The sequence below is a fragment of the Rutilus rutilus genome, assembly GCF_951802725.1.
Source record: "Rutilus rutilus genome assembly, chromosome: 22".
NCBI classification, from domain to species: Eukaryota; Metazoa; Chordata; class Actinopteri; order Cypriniformes; family Leuciscidae; genus Rutilus; species Rutilus rutilus.
In genome coordinates this window covers 19,670,524-19,696,639 of record NC_140227.1, presented here as the reverse complement: position 1 = coordinate 19,696,639, position 26,116 = coordinate 19,670,524, and the positions used below count along the sequence as shown (strand labels likewise).

At 37.9% G+C, this 26,116-nt stretch overlaps 1 protein-coding gene across 2 annotated transcripts; it reads left to right on the top strand.

Annotated features, from left to right (window-relative positions):
* The first annotated feature begins 635 nt into the window (after positions 1-635).
* optc (opticin) lies at positions 636-7,071 on the top strand. Of its 2 annotated transcripts, XR_014625916.1 has the most exons (8): positions 636-727; positions 1,545-1,667; positions 4,103-4,268; positions 4,391-4,549; positions 4,728-4,930; positions 5,495-5,590; positions 5,690-6,470; positions 6,514-7,071. XR_014625916.1 is itself a non-coding variant. In XM_084395973.1 (7 exons), the coding sequence occupies exons 1-7, from the start codon at positions 701-703 to the stop codon at positions 5,858-5,860; spliced, it is 945 nt and encodes a 314-aa protein (XP_084252099.1). In that variant the 5' UTR covers positions 637-700; the 3' UTR covers positions 5,861-7,071. The 2 variants fall into 2 exon arrangements, 1 of the variants encoding a protein (XP_084252099.1); XM_084395973.1 differs by having other exon boundaries at positions 637-727; positions 5,690-7,071.
* The last annotated feature ends 19,045 nt before the right edge of the window (positions 7,072-26,116 follow it).

The window sequence follows — 26,116 nt, the reverse complement described above, 5'->3', positions numbered from 1 at the left end:
GAGTGTCTCTTTGAGTCTCGTCAGTCAGACGCCAGTAAAAAATCAGAGGATGTCAAAGGTGAGTCCACTAGGTTTGCTATTGGATGTCAACCCGAGTCAAAATCACAAACAGCTGACCTCACTGACCTGCTTAATACACCATGAAATAGCATTAAGTCCATTAGTTTAATTCAGACTTTAAAGGGTGTTCAGTCAGAAACATTTCTGAGGCTTCAGCGAATTGAGTCAAACAATTATGACACGGATTAACTTTTCCCTATATTATAAGAAGCATAATGCTTGAATGGCTGGAAACCACAAGGGGTAAACTGACCACTCCCAAAACAATCAAAGATGATTCCTGGAAATACAAAATTGTCTTCTGGAACACCGAAAAAAATGTAAAATGTCATGGGAAAAAAAGGAAAGCTGGCATCTCGCTAGGACACGCGTCTGAAAACCACATGAAGTTAACAACCTACCAGCAGGGAGCGGTAAATTACCAAACCAGGCCGGGTCAGAGACTTCGGCAAAGACAGCGATGTAAAATTAGTGACAGCTGAGCAAACTGACTTGGCCATCCCCCAGCTGAGCTCCCACCTCTCCCCCTCACCTAACCTGCTAGTGTCCTCAATCCTGGGTCAGCAATTCATTGCAAAAACCTCAGGAGAGCACAGGCCAGCTTCCATACCACTGTTCCCCTAAGATCTGCTCTCAGGCCATGGCTGTTCACAGACAAACATCAAAGGTAGGTTTATTTTCCCCCCTTCCTGCTGTATGAAGACTCCTTGGTAATTGGTCTTATTCCGAATACTTTCATAACGGGTTACGTGAATAATTGAATAGGCCCAGGAGAGCTCTGAATACTGATGTGTCAGGCTGGAGTTGTTAGGAGTTTATGGGAAGGCAAGGTCGGTGTGGTCCTGATTGTGCTGCATTGAGAAACACTAGATGACGACCATGAAGATGTGCATTATGGACTCCATCTGTGTTGATTTAGTATGGAGGAAGACGCATGATTCAGATTTATGTAATATTTGGTAGTATATATTTATATATACTTACTTTAGATTGCACACCTCTGTCAGCCTTCCTCACAAAACTCTACAGGTTTGGCCAACTTCCATAACCATATAAGACGGATGATAGATTACCATCGCAAACCATACAACTACTTTATTTATGTTTTCAAATGCGTGGAAGGTCTAAAGTGTATTATCTTTCACACTGTCATTATGCGTGATGTTTCTGGCTAATAAGAGTTTACGTGTCTGAGCAGCCGGAAAGAAATGCCCTTAAAGGTTAAACAAACACTGGTGTGACAGGCATCTGGGACACAGAGAACTCCTGCAGATAGTTATAAAATCCCTCGGGAAAAAAGAGAAAACATTTCCAAAACCCCAAAATGAAAGCACAGTTTTTCAGCTAATAAGAAAGCTAGAGTATAAATTGCATAATGTGGATTACCTTGACACTCTGTGATGTTGAATTCATAACGAGTCCCCAATGCCTATCACAAAAGTACTAAGTACATATGCACAGATAATTCACTTTGTCTATTATAGAAGGTGCTGTATCTTTTTTGGACCCTATTGGGCTTCGGTCTTAGTGCCCCTCCAATTGATCTGGACTCTGAGGCATATGGATTCGATGACACGTGGGATCTGAACTATGATTATGATGAGGAGGTGAGAGGAGGTTTTAAGAGCTGATCGAGTTTGTCAGTTCTGTCATCATTTAATCATCCTCACGTTGTTCCAAACCTGTATGACTTTTTTTCTTCCATTGAATTCTTCTCTATTCCTGTGTTGATTGGAAATAGAAGGAATCGTAATGAGCGTGTAACTAATCAAATAAACCTGGCTAATTTGTTAACTGTACTACGTCAACCTACTAGTTTAGGATCCCCTATTACATCTATTAAATTGGCCTTACTTAACATCAGATCCCTTGCCAATAAATCATTCTTGGTAAATTATATTATATCATCTTATCATTTAGATTTCATGTTTCTCACTGAAACGTGGCTTACAGAGGACAGTAGTGCTACTATCCTTAATGAGACAGCTCCTGAAAAATTTGGCTATATGACTACGTGTCGAAATGGTAGGAAAGGAGGAGGGGTGGCTGCCTTATTTAATGATACATATCAGTGTAAAGAAAATAAATTAGGTTATTTTTCTTCGTTTGAATATCTTTGTTTTACATTGAAGGGCACTCCCAGAATTCTATTTTTAACGATTTATAGACCACCACGATACTCTGCTAATTTTATTGATGATTTTGCTGAATTACTCTCTATTATATCGGTTGATTCTAAGCTGTTTATCATTACAGGGGATTTTAACATTCATATTGCTAATAGTACAGATAATAATGCCAAAGATCTTTTTGCACTTTTAGACACTTTTGATCTTACTCAACATGTGAAAGAGCGTACACATACTCATGGTCACATCTTAGACCTGGTTATTTCTAAAGGTCTTGATATTTCATCTGTTATGGTTAAAGATCTTGCCCTGTCTGATCATTTTTGTGTCTTTTTTGAATCATTTACTACCCTGAATTTGCCAGTAAACTCTGTTTCTATTAAGAAAAGGTACATTAATGAGAGTACCAGTGCTCAGTTCATAGAAGCTATAGCCAGATCCCCAACAACAATAAGTGTTGAGTCAGTTGATGCTCTCTTGGATAATTTTAATACTAAAGTATTGAATGTCATCGATCGTGTTGCACCGGTTAAGGTAAAGAGAAATATGAGCAAACAGAAATCACCATGGAGAACCACCATGGCGGTAAACACCCTTAAAAGAGAATGTAGGAAAGCAGAACGCAAGTGGCGGAAAACGAAACTACAAATTCACTATGACATCTATAAACAAAGCCTTGGCAATTTCAATAATGAGTTATGTAGAGCCAGACAGCAACACATATCGGAAATGATCAATAATAGAATTAATAATACCCGCACTCTATTTATCATGGTTGACAAGCTTATAAATCCAATACAGCAAATAGCATCAGAATTTACATCCACTATGAAATGTGATGAATTTGCGTGTTTTTTTAGTGAAAAAATTATAAATATTAGATGGATTATTAGTACTACACAGTCTAACACTGATTCTCTACCATCACTACAACCACCAAGACATAACTTGGTTACTATGTCACATTTTAATGTAATCGATCAAAAACTCCTAGAAGAAATAGTTAGACATCTTAAATCTTCCACGTGCTGTTAAGACATACTGCCTTCAGACTTTTTTAAAACAATATTTAGCTCTATAGCAGTAGATCTGCACCAAATAGTCAATAGTTCTTTGCAATCAGGCATTTTTCCTACGTCCTTGAAAACCGCTGCCTTTAAACCCGTATTAAAAAAGAGAACAATGGATGCTTCTATAACGAACAACTATAGACCTATTTCAAATCTCCCTTTTATAGCCAAGATTATTGAGAAGGCTGTTTTTATTCAACTAAATGAGTTTGTGACTTCAAATTGTGGTGTTGTTTTTATTTGTTTCTTTATTTTTCTTTGTAAAGCACATTGAATTGCTTTGATGTATGAATTGTGCTATATAAATCAATTTTGATTTGATTTGATTTGATTGAACAAAATGAGAACATTTGGATGTTAGGCATGACATCAAGGTATATTCTTTTGAAAGTGAAGGTGGATAATTGCTATTCAGCACCAAAAAAAAAAAATCACAAAAAGCACCATGCAACTCATAACACTATATTGCTAGAAGCAATAATAATAAAAATATGTTTTGTTCTAAATGAATTGTCATTTTAAAAGATCAATTCGATTGGTAAAATTGTATGAATTCATTTCATTAGACACCATTTTTGATGTTACAATCTATTATATAAAGCCTAAAACATTTTTTGGAAGAAGGTAGGGAACAAGATAACATTTGAGCCCACTGACTTCCATTGTATGGACAAATAAAGCAGAGACATTTCTCAAAAAATATCCCATCTTGATTCTTGTACGAAATGAGGGTGAGTAAATGATGACAGATTTTTTATTAACTATCCCTTTCAGAATAGAGTCACTATGATCCTGCTTATGTATATAGTTATGTTCCGTGTCTAACCTCTCTTTCTTACTGAGGTTGAGACTCTGGCTCCTCCTCCAGCAGTCACTCCGCCACCTGCTGTAGTTCCTCCTGAGGACTATGTGGAGGAAGTGACACTGCCGCCCCGTCCAACAAAATCTCCTGTCCCATCCACTTTAGACTTCCATGGTCCGGGCCTGTTTGGGCCTGACACAGGCTTAGGTAGATGGATAAATGGTTTGAAAGTGATAAAAATGCTTTGTTTTCTTATTTCAGTCATGAATCTTGCAGCCTCTAGTGGTATGAAACGTCATAGCACAGCCCTCTCTCCCTCTCTACTGTAGGGATGCCCTCCTGCCTGCTGTGTGTGTGTATCAGTGGCAGTGTTTACTGTGATGACTCAGAACTGACTCAGATTCCCCCTCTTCCCAAAGAAACCACACACTTCTATGCTCGCTTCAACAAGATCACCGAGGTCAAGGCCACAGACTTCATCAATCTCAGTAAGAATCAAACAGACTTCCCTCTTTCTTGAAAATACAAACGTGGTTTTTCAAACATATACTGTATTACACAGTTTACACAAGGCCTGGAATGCATAAAAGACTGACTTTTAAAACAATTTAATTACGAATCAAACTGAACAATGTTTAAGAAAACTGCACTTAACGGTGTTCTCAGATCAGCTGAAACGGATCGACCTGAGTGGAAACCAGATAGGTAAAGTGAACGAGGCCGCTTTTCGTTCACTGCTCCAACTTCAGGATCTCATGTTGGCCGACAACAACATCCAGGTACTCCCAGAACTCCCAGCTTCCCTGAAGCACATTGATGTTCGCAATAACCAGCTAAGGAGTTCAAGCATGCACGCAGAGGCCTTTAAGGTACGTACAGAACCATCCAAAAGTTTGGGGTCTGTAAGATTTTTTTTATAGTAAAAACAGTAACATTAGTAGAAATCATTCTAATAGGCTGATTTAGTGCTCAAGAATTGCCATTTAACTGCAAAATAAAGATAGATAGACAGAAAGCTTGTGGCTTGTTTTGCAGTAAAAATGCCTAAAGATCATTAAAATGAGAAAAAGCAAAAACCTTGTTTACACTTAAAGGGACAGTTCATCCAAAAAATGTAATTCTGTTGTAATTTACTCACCCTCAAGTTGTTCTAAACCCGTATGAGTTTCTTTCTTCTGTGGAACACTAAAGAAGATATTTTGAAGAATGTTGGTAATCAGATAGTTGACAGTATCCATTGACTTAAATGGTATTTTTGCCTACTATGGAAGTGAATGGCTATCCCTTTAAAACAGTGCAGTAAGACCAAATTCACTCGTATTATTTTTGTATTTCAATGTGTATTCTCATCTAATGATTACTTTTCCACGGACAAATAATAAACTGAGCATGATTATGTTATGTTGTTTGTGTTCATTTTCTCTCGTGAGTAGGAGATGAAAGAGCTTCAGTTCCTGTACCTATCAAACAACAAGTTAGACTACATTCCCGTACCCCTACCTGACAGCCTACGATCGCTCCACCTGCAGGTAAAAACAGTAAAAACTCCTGCTACTCTCCTCACTAGTGGCCAATAATGTCTTCACCATTAATGCTATTTCTCTCCCTCTCTTCTACATTTTCTCCAGAATAACAATATACAGAGTATAAGCCAAGATACTTTCTGCAACATTCATGACAAAAACTACATACGGAAAGCCCTGGAGGACATCAGGCTTGATGGCAACCCGGTGGACATCAATTTCTACCCCCAGGCTTATATCTGCTTACCACGACTACCTGTAGGAACTCCCGTCTAGGAAAATGTTTCTTTTTTTTTTCCCCAGTTTGTGTGTGTGTATGTGTGTGTGTATATTTTCTAAACTTCTAAACTCCTCTGTGACCACAGCAAAATAATATGAGCAAAAAGATCAAATACTTCAAAATGTCACAATCAATATCTAGGCGAAGGTTTTTATTTCCGAGCTTTGTTCTCTTTTAGCCAGTCACGTTAGGTATGGACTCAGTGACTTTGCACTCATTACAATATGTAAAAATGGATCTGTTGCAAAATCTACTGAGCTACCTCACATACATAGGCACTAAGAATACACTAAGGAATGATTTAACTGAAATTCCACCATAAGTGACCAATTTGTAACAGTCTACATAGAGGCAAGCTAAATTTACCTAGTTGCATTAGTAAATGCGTTTTTATCTCACTCACGTTTGCTTTTGTTAACACTCGGTTAGGTTACAAGCACATTTTTAGGATGATTTTTACCGACGCTCTAGTTATTGAATGAATTCTAAGCATCTATACAGTAAATGACAATTCTTTCGATTCATCCACCATTTTGGGTGCACTTTTTCATAAATGGCATTGCAAAATATTAAGGGATAGCCTTCTCCATGGAGGATATGGGCTAGGTGATGCTGCCTCACAATTGCTTTTGGAACACTCTTCATGTAGAGAGCATGCCAATGATTTTTGTAGGCAGCTTAGTTGTTTGGAACAGAGCTGGAGACATTGATCCACCATGACAAATTGGCAGAAGTCATCAGAGCAAGAGATTAGTGAACACAACTACTCTTGAATAGTTGTAGTGCCCCTTTTCACCACAATGTGGCGCCCTTCTCCAGTACTTTCTGTCTGCTGTAAACATACTTCTGCATTTCTGTAGACACTCAGCTCCATCTGTCAGGTGTTTGTGTCATTTTATCTCAGATCTTTGAGGATGCACTGTTCTTTATTAATAATGTTTTACGTTTGCTTGATTTATCTGTTTCCCATTCAACAGTTTTGATGACGTATATACTGTACTCAGCTGCATCTATTTTTAAATCAATTCGTTCATGTACCACTGCAGGTGGTTTCTGAGGTTACTTAGCAACTGTCAAATATTTATAGTTTGACATTTACCTGTGTGCACAATGTAAAGATACTCCTAGATTATTTGCACTGGATGTTAAGCAACTGTAAAGACACAACAAATGTAATCCCATGAGCATGAACAGGTTTTCTCTCACCAAAACGTGTGTGCTCATTCTTTCACAGCTTTGAAGCTATGCCATAAGCGCGATGTCCAATTGGACAAAGCGCCTGGACACAGGTCTTCAAACATCCCACACAGATCCATTTAACGGCGCATTTTGAATGAAGCCAGATTTCTGTCCAAACACTAAATTAAACACAACAGCAGATAATTTAAAGTTTGGCTCTCTTTCACCGCAGTGAGATCAACAGCAGTGGCAACCTGGCATAATAACAAAATGTCCTCAACATCAAACATTCAATTCATGATAGCACTTATATTACAATGTTATTAATGTTATAAATGTTAATATTATGTTTTAATATTACAATGACCTGTGTAGACCCAACAGTATGCAATATTATTAACATGATATGCTAAATAGTTAATAGGATAGTTCACCCAAAAATTTTAATTCTCTCATTTCCCTCAAAGTGTTCCAAACCTGTATGACTGTGGAATCTGTGGAACATAAAAGAAGATGTTTTGAGAAATGGCTCAGGTTTTTTTTTTTATATATAAAATGAAATGGTTACCAACATTCTTGAAAATATCTTCTAGATATAGACGAAGAAAAAAGTCAAACAGGTTTAAAACAACATGAGGATGAGTATTTCAATTTTGGGGTGAACTACTACATTCAGAATTTTGTACATGCATAAAAAAACAACAGAACTTTTATTTTCTTTTTATATTTTTGATGAATTATTGCCATATTATTATTAATAACTACATTTATTGGAAGATTGCAGTGTTCAGGCCCAATTGTTTCCTTTTTAAAAAAACTAGAAAAGACTATCTTTATATATTTTTTTAAATGTAAATTTGTTCATGGTTTGAGGATGAAGGCATGTCACAAAACCTGTTCATCTTGGTTTCTGCCTAAATTTGGTAACTTCTACCAAGTGAGAGATGAATCTGTGCATAAATTTGACTCGCTGCCTTTTACCTCAACAACAGAAGATATGGAAACCGTTTCCATTTAATTTGCAAAATGGGTCATAGGTTTGAGAGCAGGGAATGCTATTCGCAACTCAGTCAGAACAAACCCACAGCCCATTTTTGGTTTGCAACCCACCAGTTGAGAACCACTGGTCTGCAGTCCATCAATGGACAGAAGAGATAGAGAGCAAGGCTAAGCGCTGCTAATCTCCCAGTACGGTCAAGCTTTATGATCGGTACCATTCCTCCTCCTCCTCCTCATTCTCCTCTTCTTTGGGCTCCATTCTCCTCGCCCAAATGATCCTCCCATTGTTATTTGCTTTCACAAGGGCTTATATCATCCCTCCTCTCCTCTGTCGCATATGACTCTTTTTTTAACCTCTCCCAGGCAGCCATTGCCAGTGACTCACTTGATGAATAAAGACGAGAGAAAACTCAATCCCTTTCCCTCCAGCTGCAGGAGAGTTTACAGTGAGAGAGGGGAAGGGGTGTTCGAAGCCCAAGCACTATACCAGCAGCTAATTGGTACATGAAAAGGAGGAGTGTCTGATATAAGAAAGCAAAGAAATAAAGCGCTTTTGTAAACGATGATTTTGAAAACACGCCGCGTTGCAGCGACGAAGGCTAAGCGTGCACCTGCGTTAATCCCATGGATTTTACATCCCCGTCTCTGTTTCTTTCCCGCTCTGCGCTGGGTCCATGAAGGTGACCTTGCATTCTGCCTGAGCTCATCCATTGATCTCATAACTGAAAGGACTTGCGGGCTTCCCTCCCACATGATTCAGGGGAGGGAGGGGCCGTAGATAGGTGCATATGCTGTGGGGGTGTATTTCAGCAGTCAGCGTGTGTGTGTGTGTGTGTGTGTGTGTGTAGGTAGTAGGTGAGGAGAAGGGCTAAGGCAAGAGGAATGTTTAAAACACTCATACATCCTCCTTTCAGCCGCCCAGAGCCATCGAATAATTGAGTCGAGCCCCTGCCTGAACAACAAGCACACGCACCCACACACACACACACACAAATAAACATACAAATGCTTTCTCCAGCCTCCCACATGCAGACAAACTCAATCAATTGCTGTGATATCTGAATCTTAGGAGGGACTAGTTAATGTTCTGTAAAGCAGGGTCACTCCTCTGCATTAAATATGAAGGAGAGTGGAGTGAGATGTGCCACTTCTTTGTGAAATGAGACACATAGAGATAAAACTACTTGTTTGCTGTCAAACCAAATTGAAAAGATGGCATTTATAACATCACAGAAACATAACCTCACAAGTTAATGGCACATCTTACCCCAAAGAACTGCACTTTAACAAGCACTGTTCTTAAAATGAGACATTAAACTGAGGTCCTGACTTTCTGTGGTCATTAAAAATGACACTTCTCGTAAAGAGTAGGGGTGAATAATAATCTTGGCCAAATTCTCTCCATTGGCCTTTATCAATCATGGCCTCCTAAAAATAATCCCCATGCTTTCAATTGGCTCTATCACTCTCTTTCTCTCTTCGTGAATGCTGGACACTGGTGGTGGTTGAGGGGAGATCCCCTGATATGATTGTAAAGCGCTTTTGGTGTACAGTAAAGCGCTATATAAATGCCTCATTATTATTAGGGGCCAGCACCGAAGGTTTGTAGGCACCATATTGTATCCATTGGCGTTGTTATTATTATTATTATTCCGATTCTTCTTCTTCTTCTGCTCTGGAAGTCTATGGCTTTTTGGAAAGTTACTGAACTGTCACCATAGCAATTTATGCTATGTCTCTAACTCAATCCCTCTAGTGCCACCAACTGTCCAAATTTGGACTTATGCCAATAACTTTTGAACCTTAAGGGCTAGAAACAAAATTCACCCTATGACATAATTTTTCCGTCATAAAAATGTTTCCGCCATTTAGAATTTTTTGAAAAACCTACCTTTTCTAACACCACCTAAACCGTTGCTCCAATTTTCATGAAAATTGAACCAGATCATCTTCAGACCATGCCGACAAAAAGGTAAGGAATTCAAGTTGATTCGTCAAACCGTTCTTGAATAAGGCGCAAAAGGATTTGACGAAGAACATACCAAAATGAATGTGAGGCTGTATCTCTGCAACACTTTCGCGTATTCTGAGTGTGTGATATGACAACCATGACCTGAGGCTACCTGCATAGTTTCAGATGAAATTTTCAAAAATGCTAATAACGTCAGATTAAATTAGACTAGTGTAATGAAACTCATCTTAATAGATTCCTTACCTCATGCAGAGAACATGGATACCAACTTTGCCACAGTCGATCGAACTACGTGTCCGCCATTTAGATTTTCTTTCAAAACCTACTTTTTCGAACTCCTCCTAGACCGTTTGTCTGATTTTCACCAAAAACGAATCGTATCATCTTCAGACCATGCCGGCAAAAGGTTATAGATTTAGTGTTGATAGATGAAACGGCTTACGTATACCACAATTAACAAATTTGATGGCATGATGCCAAAATGACTCTGAGGCTGTATCTCTGCAAACTTTGGCATACCGAGACCAAACTTTGTCAATGTCACCTCACTCAGACTACACTACATCAATTTGGTCACAGCACCACCTATTGGTCGAAAATGATAAACCATTAAATCATATTTCTAGTGACTTTATGATTTTTTTTTGCCATTTTGCCTAAAATCATCTTAATATGTCTTTAATTGCTCATTGTTGCACTTGGTCTGATGCTCCTAGCCATTCTGGCATGACTTTTCTTTGTGCTTGGCCCCGATAATTGCTGCTTTTATTATTATTAATATCCCACAGCTATCATTGTAGTAAAAATTCTTCATTTATTAATTGGCCAAATAATTTGTGTTTTTACATTGGAAATTCACCAACATGATACATTTTTTAGATCTGGAAAAATTCTATTTTTTACATAAAATCTACTTTACCTGCCGAGTACAAAATGTACCTTGAAATGCAAGAAATTTCATATTTTTAATTAAAATATTAAAAGTTTAGTAAGTTTAAGGAATATTCCCATATGGTCCAGCTTACCCCATAAATGTGGGGGTAAAACAATTTATTAATGTAAATTGCTAAATAGCAATTAATTTAATATCTTAATTGATTCACATTATTGCCATTTTCATAAACCAGCTAGGAAAATGTTTAATATTCAGTATATCATTTATTTTTTTTGAAGATCACTAATGCACTGCACAGCTTACCTCAAAGACATGCTTTACCCCACACTAATTCATTTAATTAGTAATGACCAATATTTAGCTAAATTAAGTTTTTACACACTGGAAATTCACCAACATGTATAATATATTTTTAGACCTGGACAAATTTGCTTTTACATAAAAATTTACCTGCCAAGCAGAAAATGTACTTTGACATGCAAAAACCTTTTTTTTTTTTTTTTTTTGTATAATACTTATCGCTTTTCTTGTGTGCATCCAGTATACACAGCTAACAATCTCGGTTCCCAGAATATTCTGGCAATGTTAGTTTTTGGATATAAAAAAAAATTAAAACCTAATAAGAATATTCCTAAACCGTAAGGAATTTGTTCCCAAGGAAACATTTAAACAGGAATTCAATAACATTTGAGTAATGTTCTGAGTTTGCTGGGAATGAGAGGTTTTAGAATTACCCCATTCTCCCTACTTCTGAATGATCAAATCATAGATGCACACGCCATCCCTCGAACTCAAATTCAAAATGTCTAAATAATAGACAGCTGGGTCCTAATCAGTGTAAAGACAAAAGAAAGAAAAAGCCATTGAAACTTCAAAGCATTGTTTCTACTGCAGGGTAGAGTGACGGTTGTGCTGTAGCAGAATGGGGGGAGGAGGAGAAAGAAACAGAGGAAAAGTAGAAGTATAAGAAATATTAAAAGAGAAAGAGAGTGACCAGAAAAAAATAGCTGTACGGCAGGCAAGAACACTGGGGGTCTGGAGTGGGCGTGCAATCAATAACTAAATGTTCTGCTGACAAAGAGAGAGAGTGAGAGAGAGGAAAGAAAGAAAGAAAGAAAGAAAGAAAGAAAGAAAGAAAGAAAGAAAGAAAGAAAGAAAGAAAGAAAGAAAGAAAGAAAGAAAGAAAGAAAGAAAGAAAGAAAGAAAGAAAGAGTAGTGAATTAAAGCACACTCTGGCAGTAGTTCACTTTTATGTGGCACAGAGATGGAGAAATAAATTAATTCTGAGGCCATTTTCTTTACACCACTCTGTGTTTTATTAAAGCACTGCGGTAAATGAAAACACTCATCATTTGTACCTGTGTCACTGTACATCCATTATGAATCTGAATCTGAGCCAAAAGTGGTAGACACTTGATCTGATTTGGTTTGCATAAATTCAAACTGGTGTAATGCCTCATGCTCCAATGAAAATAAAATGCTGCCCACCACCCTGCCAAACACAAACAGCATCAAATTTCACTGACAAAAAAGGGTCATGTCTGGGGCGACAAATACAACCCACATTTGTGTGGAGACAGCTGTCTCAGAAGTATGGAAACATACGAACGAACGCTGGATCCTGCAACTCGCTCTTCCTTTTGTGGTAGAGGTATGCAGTGAGCTGAGGCCAACCTTTGAAAAGATACTCACTCCCCCAGAGAGTAACGGGACGGGAAGAGTAGAGAAATGGAGGAGCGAGCCAGACTTAAAAACATGCTGCCCCCTCACCCCTTCATAGCCAAGTATGGCAACTAGCCATTCTCCTCTTTCTGAGGAGATATTTGTAGGCTGTACCTACCTGTAGGCTATACAGAAATAGTCAAGTAGCTGTGGTGCATGTAAATTTCCTTTTCACAAAGGCTTGATCGGAAAATGTTTTGCATGTAAATGTGATTTGTATGCAAGTTGAATGTACACTGAATAAATGTAATGTAACATTAATAAATGTAACAGCATTGCGAATCAAATTTCTTTACTGGTTACCAGTACTTTATTTTCAGTACGGCTTCAATAAATCTTGAACATCCCCTACATATGTTCAGAAACACAATAAATCATATTGTATTTTGAGAAGAGTAAACCAAAGATCTATAATATAATATAATGTTTTATGTGCTGTGGGCCAATTATCATCAGACAACATGATGACAGAAAGGTTTTCATCAAGCTGTTTCTGCCTCTTCCCCACCACCTCTCCCTCCTTTAATGCGAGTTTCTCAGAGAATGACATGATCCTCTTTAAACTGTCTTACCTTTAGAAAGGAAAGGTTTATCGTTTCATTGACTCCAGCCAGAGATCTTATCTAGTCTGTGGCTGGAACAAAAAGATCAAAGTGATGCTATTGGGAAACATCTCTCTCTTACACCTTCCCCTTCTCCTCTCTCTTTCGTTTCTTCTCATTTAAAAAGAACAACAAAGGGAAATCAGGTAATTGGACATTATTAACATGTTTTCTAATCAAAACATTAAACATGCTTAGGCAACACTATATTGGAATTAGATATCAGAGCTGTGTAACACATCAGTCAGTCAGCTTAGACATGGAGATCACTTATTTGATTGTGCTGATTAATGCAACTGGATTTTAAATGATTGACACATTTGCATTTATGCGTTTAGCAGATCCACCTTTTTGCAAAGTACATTCAAGACTTTGACATGCCAAGCACCATGTTTCCCCTATACTGAGTAACAGAAAGACTACACACACAGCAATGGTGAGGCTACCCTAGCCCACTCAGATTGACCGCTGGCCCACCCAACCAAATGTGACACAAGAAAAATAATTTTTATAGAAAAATAAATTACGCATACATGACAATAATAATCGCTCAAATACACAAATTTAGCAGATCTCTCCCGACACTTTGCAGCGTGTACAGCTGTCCCTCATCTTAGTTGAGTTCTGTTATAATCAATGAAGCTGTCTACACTGCACAATGAATCTCTTATTTACACAATGTCTACACTTTGTTATAATGAGAGGATTTGCCAACGTGCAGAACTCAGCACTGGACAAAAACTCCGGCTTTGAGCGGTGAATGGATTCTAACTTAAACATCTCTGATTAGCCATTGCGTTTAAAAAAATAATCAGCAGACATGTCTATGATTGGCTACATTGCTCAGCGCTGCAAAAACATGTAGTAAATAGAAACCTTTGAACCTTCTCCAGAGTGCAGACACAGATACTCACGGTATCTTTTGCCAGATCACCAATATGTTACTATTATTGAGAAAACTGATCCTAGACCAGCAGTTATGGGCATCTTTACCCTCTAAAAACAATCAGAAGCAGCAGCAGGCTCTGTCTATCTTTGTTCGTTGTTCTTATTCTGTTCATTGGTTATTTTATAAATGTTTTGTTTTTTTGTTGGAAAATGATGTTATTTAAGAATAGGCATTGGTCCACCCTATTTCACCATAATATACATTATTTTCTCATAATATACATTATACATCACATTTTTCAAAGATTCTCAAACGACACGTCCGAAGATCCTCTCTTAACTTCTTTCTAAGAGCCTGCTCCAGTCTGATTGGTCAGATTTGACCATTATCATCAAAGCTGATTGACATTCATGAAGCCTAGCATAGATAAGAGCAGGGAGCGCAGTGATAGCCCCCCTTAAAGTAACAAGAACAATCCACCATAGGCTACACCATCCCATTTAACAATGTTTGCTCCGACTTTCGCGCTAATCGAAGGATGCAGCCTCTGAGGTCCAAGTCCTTTGAAGGATGCATCCTCTGAATTGGGACACATAGCTAATGTCTCCCTCATTGAATCAATCGATTCACTCAAAACTTGAATCATTCATTTAACCGATTCGTTCACTGACTCACTCAAAGAGACAGTCAGTTGTCGCCAGATATTGGAATACTGATGTATATTGCAGAAAGAATCACAGAAAATAACTCATCCTAAATGCATTCCAATATGCTGTTTTTCTATAGTTTTTCTATGTAAACATGCAGTAGACTTTACTTTACTTTTAACTTTACTTTTAACTTCATTGTCCCCAGGAGAAAATTATTTTCCACAGCACTGCACTTGTTTAAAGGAACTGTATGTAAGATTGTGGCCAAAACTGGTACTGCAATCACTTTCAAATTACTGTAGAGCAGTGTATAACACAATATAACACAAAAAGCAATATCTCACATATGACACAGCATTTAAAAGTAGTTTAACTTTTTAAAAAAAGCCTCTCTAGACCTTTTTATTTCATTCCACTGCCCTGCATCTCACATTTTTAAGCACAAAAACATATTCTATGTGAATCACCCCTCACAGTTGGAGCGCCATTCAGTCAATTAAATTCGATGACCAGAACTGTTACATAGCAAAAATAAGGCTGACAGATACGCTTAACAGCTACTAAATAGCTAAAGGTGAGGTTTAAAGATTGGTGTGTGTGTGTGTGTGTGTGTGTGTGTGTGTGTGTGTGTGTGTGTGTGTGTGTGTGTGTGTGTGTGTGTGTGTGTGTGTGTGCGTGTGTGTACGAGTTTGCTGCAAGATAAAAAGCATGCTCTGTGCATCAATAACTGGTCAAGAATTTGGTTTGTGTTGGCCAGAGGCTGACAGAAGTTGTGTTTGACAGTTACCGAACAGCAAAGGTTGCTACCTAAACCCTGATGTGTGTGTGAGAGCATCCATGGCATGTACACACTGTCTGATGTCAGAATGGTTTCCCAGCAGGTGCATGACTAAGCAGGTGAGAGATTGTGATCAAAATGTGATTTCTTTAATACTGGTTTTCATGTCTGTAAGCCCCGTGTGGTTTGTTTATGAACTTTCACATACTGCTCAAAAGAGACAACAAAGAGACACTTACAGATATTCATGCTTACTAATTACACAATTATGTAGAATCTTTCATTCAGTGAAAAACGCAATGTGGTTAAATTCTTAATTTGTTCATTTTGTGCAGACCTGAGATGTGCCATCTCATAAGACTTAATGAATTTTCTTTTATCAAGGGTAGTCAAACATAAAACGTGCACATCTCAATTCTATCTCTGCAGAATATTATAGCATTCATTATGAATTCTCCCCGCGCTGTGAGCTTTGAACACTTTTATCTTTTAGTAGTCAGCAAAGCCAGGCGCTTCTCCGCTGTGAGAAGCATTTAATTGAATTCATTTATCCTTCAGCATGGCCACTGAGGAGATGGTCACTGAATAAAGCACTGCAGATGGAGGGCTGCTTGCTGCTAAAGCGGCTAGCTGTTGTGGTGACAGAACAGGCGATCCAACAGATATGACTTCTGGAGGGCTGCCTAGGAGGGAGTGTAGTGGACAGACGATCACTTCTAATTCACTGTTTTCACTCACACCATCAGCACACTGATGTAAAGTGGAAAATGGCTGTGGGTTTTTAGTAATGGGTGTGCCTGCACTAGGTTTCTTCCACAATTGCATGAGTTTAAAATGATTGCCTGATAATGACGGCAGAATCATTGCGGCTGCATTTCTGTGTTCTGTGATTCAGTGTTTGATCAAATACTCCAAGCATGCAGTTTAAAATTGTATCCAATGTACTGTAAGACTGGAAAAACTGGAAGAGAGGGCAACTCTCTGAGAGAACTAAGGAAATCAACATTTCAACTCACTCTTGTGCACCATTCGAGATGCAAGTCTCACCTCAGAATCATCCTAATCAACATCTCTTTCCCTCTTCCCCCATTCCTTCTCTCTCATGCTGAGATCACCAAAATTCACCCAAGAATCTATATGGTTTAATGTGAATAATTATCATACAGTATTACACATGTTTGGTATCATTTGAAATGTCTCAGTGTGGCTGGTACAAAGGTCTCATTCCCAAGAAGTTTTTAAGAGTTTAGAGATAACTTGCACACAAAGGAGGGTGGAATCTTCCAGGAAAATGGCCTCCTGCTCTCAAAAGGTGTAAACTCTGAATGCAAATTCCCATTTTTAGCAAATGTTTCCATGTGAAAGGAGTTTCTGTCCTGGTCTGAGTATATAATGAATTGCAACAAGAGGCTCGGGGCGATTTGTAGCTCAAATTAGCCCATGATGCTGAGAGTGGCCGAGACTCTCAGCATCATGTATTTTCTGATGTCAGGTTTGCAGAGCATATGATGTTTTAACTGATTATGAAATTGCCATGACACATTTACCCGACAAAATAAATTGTTACATTTGATTTTATTCCGACTTTTTTCCAAGTAGATTAAACGGATTTGTATGTTCCCGCAAGTTTTGCGTCAGATTAGTGATGACTAATATTTGGCATCAATTCAAGTGTACTTGGTTTGCAAAGACAAGAAGTGAATAGAACAACAAATGCTGCTTGACCAATCTAAATTTGGGTGTGTCTTACCTCTGTTTTAATTTAATGTTACTTTAGATAAGTGTACATGGGAAACCACGCCATGGTCAATCCAAAGCTATTATAAGAGAAGTAATGCTGGTTAGCTTACTGTATATCTGTAATTGTGGTCATACCTCTTCTGAAGTAAACGTTTAAGTTAAATTCAAGTGTATGCAATTCCAAGGGGACTATACCAAAGTATCTTTGATTGTGTAAACGTGAATGTGACCATTCTCAGGTATATAGCAATTACCTCTGTTTGATGATCAAAACTGATGAGCTTGTGTACGTGAGACCCACGTTAAACAGAAGACGTGAGGACCTCTGAGCGACATAGTTTCCTAATCTGGAACGGGTAAAATATACTTAAAGAGTTCAAAAGAATAATCAAACATTCGCTCACTTTTAATGATGCTTAGATATCATTAAAACCTTTTTCATTTATGGAGTCAGATGAAATAACAAGGTAATACATACAAGAAAATGTCTTTCATTTAATCTTGTGTTGCGTAAAAGTAAAGACAGTAACGCGCAGAAACCTTCCTCGTATTATTGGAGACCGCCATTGGACCTTTAGTCGGGTTTACAGTACTACATCCAAGAATTCCAGTTTAAACAGATAGAAAAATTTCTAGCACAGCAAAATTAAATTGAATGAAAAATCGATAATCATTTACTCACCCTTAAGTTGTTCCAAACCTACATACATTTCTTTCTTCTGATGAACACAAAAGATATTTTGAAGAATATGGGCAACCAAAAATGTAATGGGCCCCATTGCCTTCCATAGTATGGGGGAAATAAATACTATCGAAGTCAATGGGGCCCAGCAACTGTTTGGTTACCCATATTCTTCAAAACATCTTCTTTTGTTTTCAGCAGAAGAAAGAAATTCAGGTTTGGAACAACTTGAGGGTGAGTCATTTTTGGTAACACTTTATTTTTAAGGTGATGTAGTTACACGTTACTACATGTACTTAGTAACAACAGTAAATTAAGCATAATTACAAGTACTCTAAACCAAACCCTAACTCTATAGTAAGTACACACAGTTAATTAATATTACTCAGTGCTTATTTGAGTAAGTACAATGTAACTCTGTCACCTTAAAATAAAGTGTACCCAAAATGTTTTTTTTGGGGGGGGGGGGGGGGGGGGGGGACTATCCCGATAAATAGGGTAAACAATGCATATATAAAATGATATTTAATAACTATTAACTTTGACGACCCAGAAAACATCTATAAAATATATATTTTTATATATTTATCATTTTTTTCCCTTCACAAATATTCTAACAAAACAGTTTATATCTGCCAAATGTCATCCAATTTATTGGTTTTTGTTCGAATGCTGTTTTAAACAAGCCAATGTTTTTGTATTAGCATGTCTATATAAATTCTCAGTCTTCAAAACACAAAACAAGATGAAGACACTGTACCATCCTTTTAACCATAATCATTAATGGGACGGTGCCACTGGTTTATTAGCGCAGCAGTGGCTGGGCTGTAATCCAGTAATTACAGTCAGAGGACCTGACAAGGCCATCACTCAGCCTCTTAACGGATCTGACCCATTCATTCCACTCCCCTGCTTCCCAGTTTACATTCCCCTGAGCCTATAGCCACACAAAAGGATGGGGATTCTCCACCCAATGTCCTTGGGGCTTATGAGGCAGAGGAAAATTGCTTAATGGTCCACCAAGTCACATTAATGGATTGGGTTTGAGTTCTATTGACTTTGGAATTAGATTTTAGCCAGTAAAATAACCCTGCATTCCATGCTAATGGAAATGTTCATGCGAAACACACTAGCAAAATAATCATGCCAAACAACAGAATAACAGTCACCCCAACATGTTCAGTCTCACTTTTTACCTCTACAGTTTCAACTATTCTCTTGAGAGCCATATACACCTGTCAGCCCAAGAGTGATAAAATGGCAAACCAGATAGTTCATGCTTTTCTGACCCAGTACTCCCCTGGCATTTGAGCCGCAAGTTTCCCAGTAACTGGGAACATCATCTCACTGACAGTACAGCAGCAAATTGAGTACTTTCTGAACCTTTTGTCCAGAGTTGCAAAAGCTAAAGTTTCTCAGAAATGTTAGAAAGTACAAGTAGTGACAAAATAGTAGACACATTTCAGATGGCCTATCAAATGAAAGTGGCATTTAGACTCACTCAGATATTCTTGGTAAAGCCCATTTTTATATGAATTCTTTTCACAGTCTATATATTGTAATCAACAGTTTTGTCTCCACAACATCCTTCTGTCTACCATTCTGTTAACTCTAGTTAGCATGGAAATGCACTCTAAGAGAAGGACCCTTAATTAGCAAACTATGCAATTACATAATGGGATAAGCAATCAGAAAAGGACTGACATCCGTATTTAATATGCAATATGTTTGCGCCTCTGTGTTTTTTTTCCTTTGAACGTTAAATTCTTTTGCATCTTTAAGAGTAAAGAGCTTAATACGTATATTCAAAGAATATACGTGTTTGATTAGTAGTTGCCACATGCACAGAATCTTTCTTTTTAAAAGCAGTTGCCTTATAAATGTGCATAGATTTTTTCAGCCAGTTTTTTTTCATTCAGTCATTTACTCACCCTCATGTCATTACAAACCTGAATGACTTTCTTTCATCCATATAACACAAAAGGATAAATTTGGTTAAATCTTTTAGAATTTAGAACAACATGAGAAAATGATAACAGAATTTAAATTAAATAAAAACTTTTTTTAAATGATCCCTTTCATGCATTTATAGCATTGAGAGATATAATAGTAAAAAAGAATGTGCAGTTACTATCTGATATCTATCTATCTGTGTGTGTGTGTGTGTGTGTGTGTGTGTGTGTGTGTGTGTGTGTGTGTGTGTGTGTGTGTGTGTGTGTGTGTGTGTGTGTGTGTGTGTGTGTGTATCAGACATACCACAATCCCCCACCATTCCCATCATGTCAATCATCAGAAACATTTTTCTCCCACTTTACTACTAACCTCACCCACTGGGCAACAGGGGTCAGTAGTGAGCAGCAGTGAGCGTGTGTTGTTCATCAACATTCTAACAGGGTGTTTCGCAAATAAGCAATCCGCTGAGAGCAGAGCACTGGCTGTCGGGGCTGTCTGGCCACGTCCCCCTGGAGTAAAACTGACATGGTGTCTGAAAAGCGGTCACACACGAGCCCCATCCTACAGGCCTGATTCCTGACTGTTGAATGAGACAAAGAGATACAAAGTGACAAACTAGCATGGCAGGTTCCTGGCTTCATACTGCAGCAGTTACATATACTGATGAATACATTAGTGTGATATACACGGCACTGCACCACTACACCATGCGCAAGATGTCTTAAGCACCATCCGGACAGGATTAGTGTTCTGAATGACATTTGACGTCAATTCAGTTGCAGATTTGATCAAAAATGGAATCTAGATAGTGAATACAGTACTGTTGTCCGGATGTGGCTGTTATGGAAAGTCATGCACTCAGAGTGCATGTGTTTGTGTGAATAATTACATAACTATAATATCATATATCATTAAGGAAGGAATCAATTATTTGAGGATCATGCTTGATGCTACAACTAGAGCTTCAAGTACTATATCATCCAAACTCTCCTGGTTGATTTAATTTATTTTTATGTTAAATGAGATGCCAGCAGTAGGACAACTTGAACCACAATTGTTTTTAAGTGGGCAAGAAAAAAAGTATTAATCCCTAATAAAGATGTACTAGGCAGCACAAAGAGAAATGTAGCTTTAGATTTAGAGACAAAGAAAAATACATACTGCAAGCAAGGGATAATGGGGTCATCTGGTTTGCTTTTCAGTGTAAATTATTGAACTTATTAGCCTACTCGACAATTAGAAGCAAATATTGATTTAAGTTTAGATTGTTATGTAATTTTACTTGTATATAATTTAAAACTTTTGCAATGTACCAAACAATCTGCCTCATATGAACACGGCACCAATATTAGGTATATTTTACATAATATTATATATTATATAACATTAGGTGCAGATTATCAAACACTCGTGATCAAAATACATCTTACAGGATGAGTATATACTGTATACTTAGATACCACATTCCACCGCTCCAGACACGTCTGCGCGTCCGCCATCTTGCAATGGTCAGCGTGTCATCACTCACAGTAAAAATCATTGATGCCTCAACATTGCGCAGCTTCTATTTGTGAAACCGCGGAGACTTAAATTCCTGAATGTTCAGGAAAAGACACAAAATGCGCTTTGGCAGAACGCTACTTTTACTCACTGAAACTTCAGCAGCCACAGAATACGGCACCCTGAGAGGCATGAGCACAAGCATGACTTCACAACAGTATTACGACAACAGATGAATTATGATAACAGATAACAAAGAACTGGTTAACAACCACAACAATGGGATAACCTTTCACAGGTGAGAATGTGTTGGTTTGTGTTTTATATGTAGCTTAATATTAACTCAATATGGTACTTTTAATGTTTTTACTTTTATAGTAACTTTTAATTTCATGTTAGCTGATGCTTTAGTCTTGTTCTATTGTGTTAGTTTAGCAAAATCATCTGCTGAAGTCTATTGCACATATTCATACATGCTTCTAACTACGGTTGCAGATGCTCAGTCAACTTGCTCTTGAATGTTCCCGGGCCGATCCAATATGGCGGATGGATTGAAACGGCCACTAATTAGGCATCTATATATATATATATATATGGTTTCTATGGAGAGCGAGTCGGCAGTGTCATACGACCATAGACTGTGAAAAAATATGAATGTATTGTCTGTGACGTCACCAGTAGGTTTCTAAAGAGCATTTTTGAAGTGGGCGGAGCCGGCCGTCACCATCTTGGTAGCGCGTCACTCCCGGATAAACAAAAATGGGCAAAAGGCGGATTAGCTGAGGTGACACGACGGCTAACAGACAGCATACAAACGGCTAGTAGTGACAGCAGCTGCAATTCACCTGTCACTCAAGTGGCCACACCCTTGTCTGCTACATTTTTTACAAGTTTTTGACTATGGGGATGTAGTGTATCAGCACGAGCCCTCTTATCTTCTTGTCTCTCTGGATGCTTTGTACCATGGTGCTTTGAGATTTATAACTGATTGTAGATTTTCAACACACCATTGTGATCTATATATAATGGTTGGTTGGCCTTCGTTGAATATTAGAAGAAAAACGCACTGATATTTGTTGATTTACAAAGCTATATTGGGTTATCTGCCCTCTTATCTTTGCTGTCTTATTAAGCAGAAATTGCCTGGTAATTACTCATTACGCTCTAAATCAATCCACAATCTGTGTGTGCCTTTTGCAAGAATCCACAATCTGTGTGTGCCTTTTCCAAGAACCGAGCTGGGTAAAACCTCTTTTAAATATGCCGCAGCCTCGGATTGGAATCTTCTCCAGACTGAGATGGAGTTTAAAAATTTGGTGCCTTGTAGTCAATTTAAAAAAAAATTAAGCAATCGTCAGAGTAAATGAATGGTGTGTAAATGTTTTTAACCAGTTGCATATTTTATGTTTATGTAATGATGTTTTTGTTTTTATGTTTATGTGTGTCGTAACTTTAATGTAAAAAACTGTCTATGTGAACTGAGCTGCCTATCTTGGCCAGGACACTCCCGTAAAAGAGATTTTTAATCTCAGTGAGTCATTTTTCCTGGTTAAATAAAGGTTTATAATTATGCAGAACTTTAAGGCTTAATATAATTAAAACTGATGAGTTATAAAAATATTCACCCCCCTCACAGTTGTCATGAAGGGCAAAATTATCTATAATGACCAAAACCACTTTTTGCACCAGGCCGTAAAAAAAAAAGAATTCTGCTGTAAAGTTGGGAATTTTAACATGGGATTGATTCTCTTTTGCAGCCTGTCTCTAGTGGCCAGTCGATGACTTGCAGTTTAAGTTACTTCCGTGTTGGTTTCAAGAGAGACAGGAAGGTTGCCGCTTGGATACGACAGACATGAAAGTAGCAAAAATTTTCAGTTACCCAGAGAAACGGACTGATGGTGCGTTCAAGTATTTACGAGTTGAACGCACATGAACGCCACCACAATGTCGTAAATACGAGTGAGAAGCTCAGTATTTTCTATAAGCCCCGATCTTTACGAGTTGGGAGCGTGTCAGTGAGCGGAATACCACAATACTTAAAGGTTTTTAGCAGTGATATTGTCAGACTTCTCTATTTACAGCGAAGTAAGCTAATTAATTGCCTACGCAGAATATGATGGGATTATAACAATGTAACATGTAACGATAAAGTTTGCAGTGGCTTCATAAATTAACAAAGCACACCTGATGCACATTTCTTTGTCTTCATTATCTAGAACTTTAAGAACCTTGCTGTATTTTTGTGTAATTAATTAAGAGAAAGTACACCGCCATCTTACTCCGACGAAAGTGACTTGAACCAGAGCCCGTCTACGGAGAGCCTTGGCACTCCCTATTCAGCCCCATTGTATTGATTTTGGTTGCAGTTCCATTAGAATTCCACTGGGGGTGATCGCGAGCGAGTGCAGACTGAATGGGAGTCAATGGGGCTATACGGCTAAATGTGTCTCTTTCACCCGATTGCCGTTGAGAAATCTCAGATTTTATTGTAGGCTTTGCAAGTTCAACATAGGTTATAGGTCGAAAGTTGAATGAACGAGTACTTATTTCTTTTCGATTTCTTACAGGTTGAGTTGTTGTTGCCCATAACACGCTAGCATTCTGCTAATGACGTCAGCATTCTGACGTCATTGACATTTTAAAAGACTTTTTAAACCAAATAAGTGGTTCTAAAAAATCTAACACCCAGCAATGTGTAATTTCTTTGCATCTCCTTTCGAATACAACATTCAAATTACTAGACAAAAAATTATATCCTGAGAAAAGTGGATTTTGAGGGTTTTTCGCCATAGACCTCCATTCATTCTGCACTCGCTCGCGAGCGCCCCCGCATGGACAGAGACGTGTTACTGCAACCAATCCAGAACCCGGAAGTAAGCAGAGAGTGCCAATTCTCTTCCTATTAGACATTCTCTGCTTGAACCCACCTGCTGTCGTAAACACGACTTCCCACCTTGTAAGTACGAACTTCCCAGGAGGACTTGAACGCACACTGTTGCCAAGAGCAACAGGGAAACGTATAACTGCTGGATGGTGCGATTGGCCAATCAGAAATTATTATTCCAGAAAGCAGTTTAAACCAGTGAAAACCAGAAGGTAATTTGCCTGCAATTTTCATTGAGGTTGTGCAAGAAAAACAGACATGTTCAGACGTACTTAAAATTACAAAACATCAATCTAAACATGTTTTGTCATGTTAGAAAAAAATGCTTTGTGTGGTAACATCTAAAATAACCAGTTTGATTTAAATCATTAATTGTATTTAATAAGTCTACATATAGGTTACACCAACAAAAGTAATTTTTAAAGGCAAAAGGTAAAAATAGTTCTTTAAATGTAAAATGTTTTTTTTTTTTAGTGAACATCCATAACACAAATTTCTCTAACCTCAGTGATTTCTCTTATTTCTCTCTTGAGTGCTTTAATCTAATAATATATCCCCCAGTCCAGTCCCACACACCCTACAATGCCTAAAAATGGATTTCTTCTCTCTCTCACTCTCATACCCCTTATCATACACACACTGCTATCAATGGGAAATCATTTACAGCACTCCAGCCAATCCAGCCTGGCTGGGGAAACCCTAGAAGAGAATAAGAGCCTAATGGAGTGGACTCTTTAAAAGCAAAGCATCATCATTTTGGGAAAAAAATGAGTAATATCATTCTGGCCATTGAGTTGTGTGCCCTTCAGACTCACTAGGCCTCCTATTGTGCTGATAATCTATGTGTGTGTGGCGCTGTGCCTATATCCCACAAAGCGTGTGAAACGTGTCAGGGCTGATGACCCTGGGTGTGTTGATTAAAATCACTCAATACTCACCTTCATCTTTCCTTCTCTTCCCATTTCACAACCCTTATTTATTTCAGACACTTCACAAATACCTTCTCTTCTCACACCTTTTCCCCAGCACATTGGTTCCTGCTTGATCTCATTATGGCGGCAGCGCTCATTCATTGATCTGCTCTCTGGGCTGGTTATGCAAAGGTCAGCATGGAGGCTATATGGACAGACCCTTCTCTGACCTGCGATCTCTATCTAAAGCTATTCTCAGCTCTCAGAAAAGTGTTAAGATTCACTGGCAAAGAATCTCATTAAATAGAGTACGCAAATAATATAGATAATATATCACATATATATTGTCAAACAGTAACTGAAAAAGGTTCTTGGGTTTAAGTAATGTTGCGTAAACTTCTTAATGTATTATCTTGTTTGTTGAACTGGGTCAGTTTCATCCGTTTTGTACTTGTAATGTTTTACAACACTTTGACCTTTCTAAAATGGCAAGTAGTTTAATATTTGATACTGTGCCTTTGAATGGAAAAATGTGAGGGGAAAAAAAGTTGAGAAAGGTGAATTGTACAAGGGTCATTCCAGTCATGAAAACATTTTAAATATTCAGGAAGCACCATAAAATATATACATTATAAAATCATATAAAAGGTTTGTCTCTAATTGTTCTGCACATTCGTCACATAAAATGCAAAATAGCATAATATACCACTAATATTCATTCCTTTATTAAGATTTATAAGATATAATATCAATAAATGAATTATATATTTTATGAAGTCTCTTATGCTCGCCAAGGCTGTATTTATTTGATCGAAATACAGTAAAAATACCAATATTGTGGTATATTATAATTGAAACGATTTACTAGATTTAATATGTTTTAAAATAAATTTCTG

Coding starts and splice junctions, on each gene's coding strand:
- optc (XM_084395973.1), top strand. CDS start 701: ATGGCTGTTCACAGACAAACATCAAAG. Junction 728..1,544: donor TTCACAGACAAACATCAAAG/GTAGGTTTATTT, acceptor TGTCTATTATAG/AAGGTGCTGTATCTTTTTTG. Junction 4,931..5,494: donor TGCACGCAGAGGCCTTTAAG/GTACGTACAGAA, acceptor TCTCGTGAGTAG/GAGATGAAAGAGCTTCAGTT.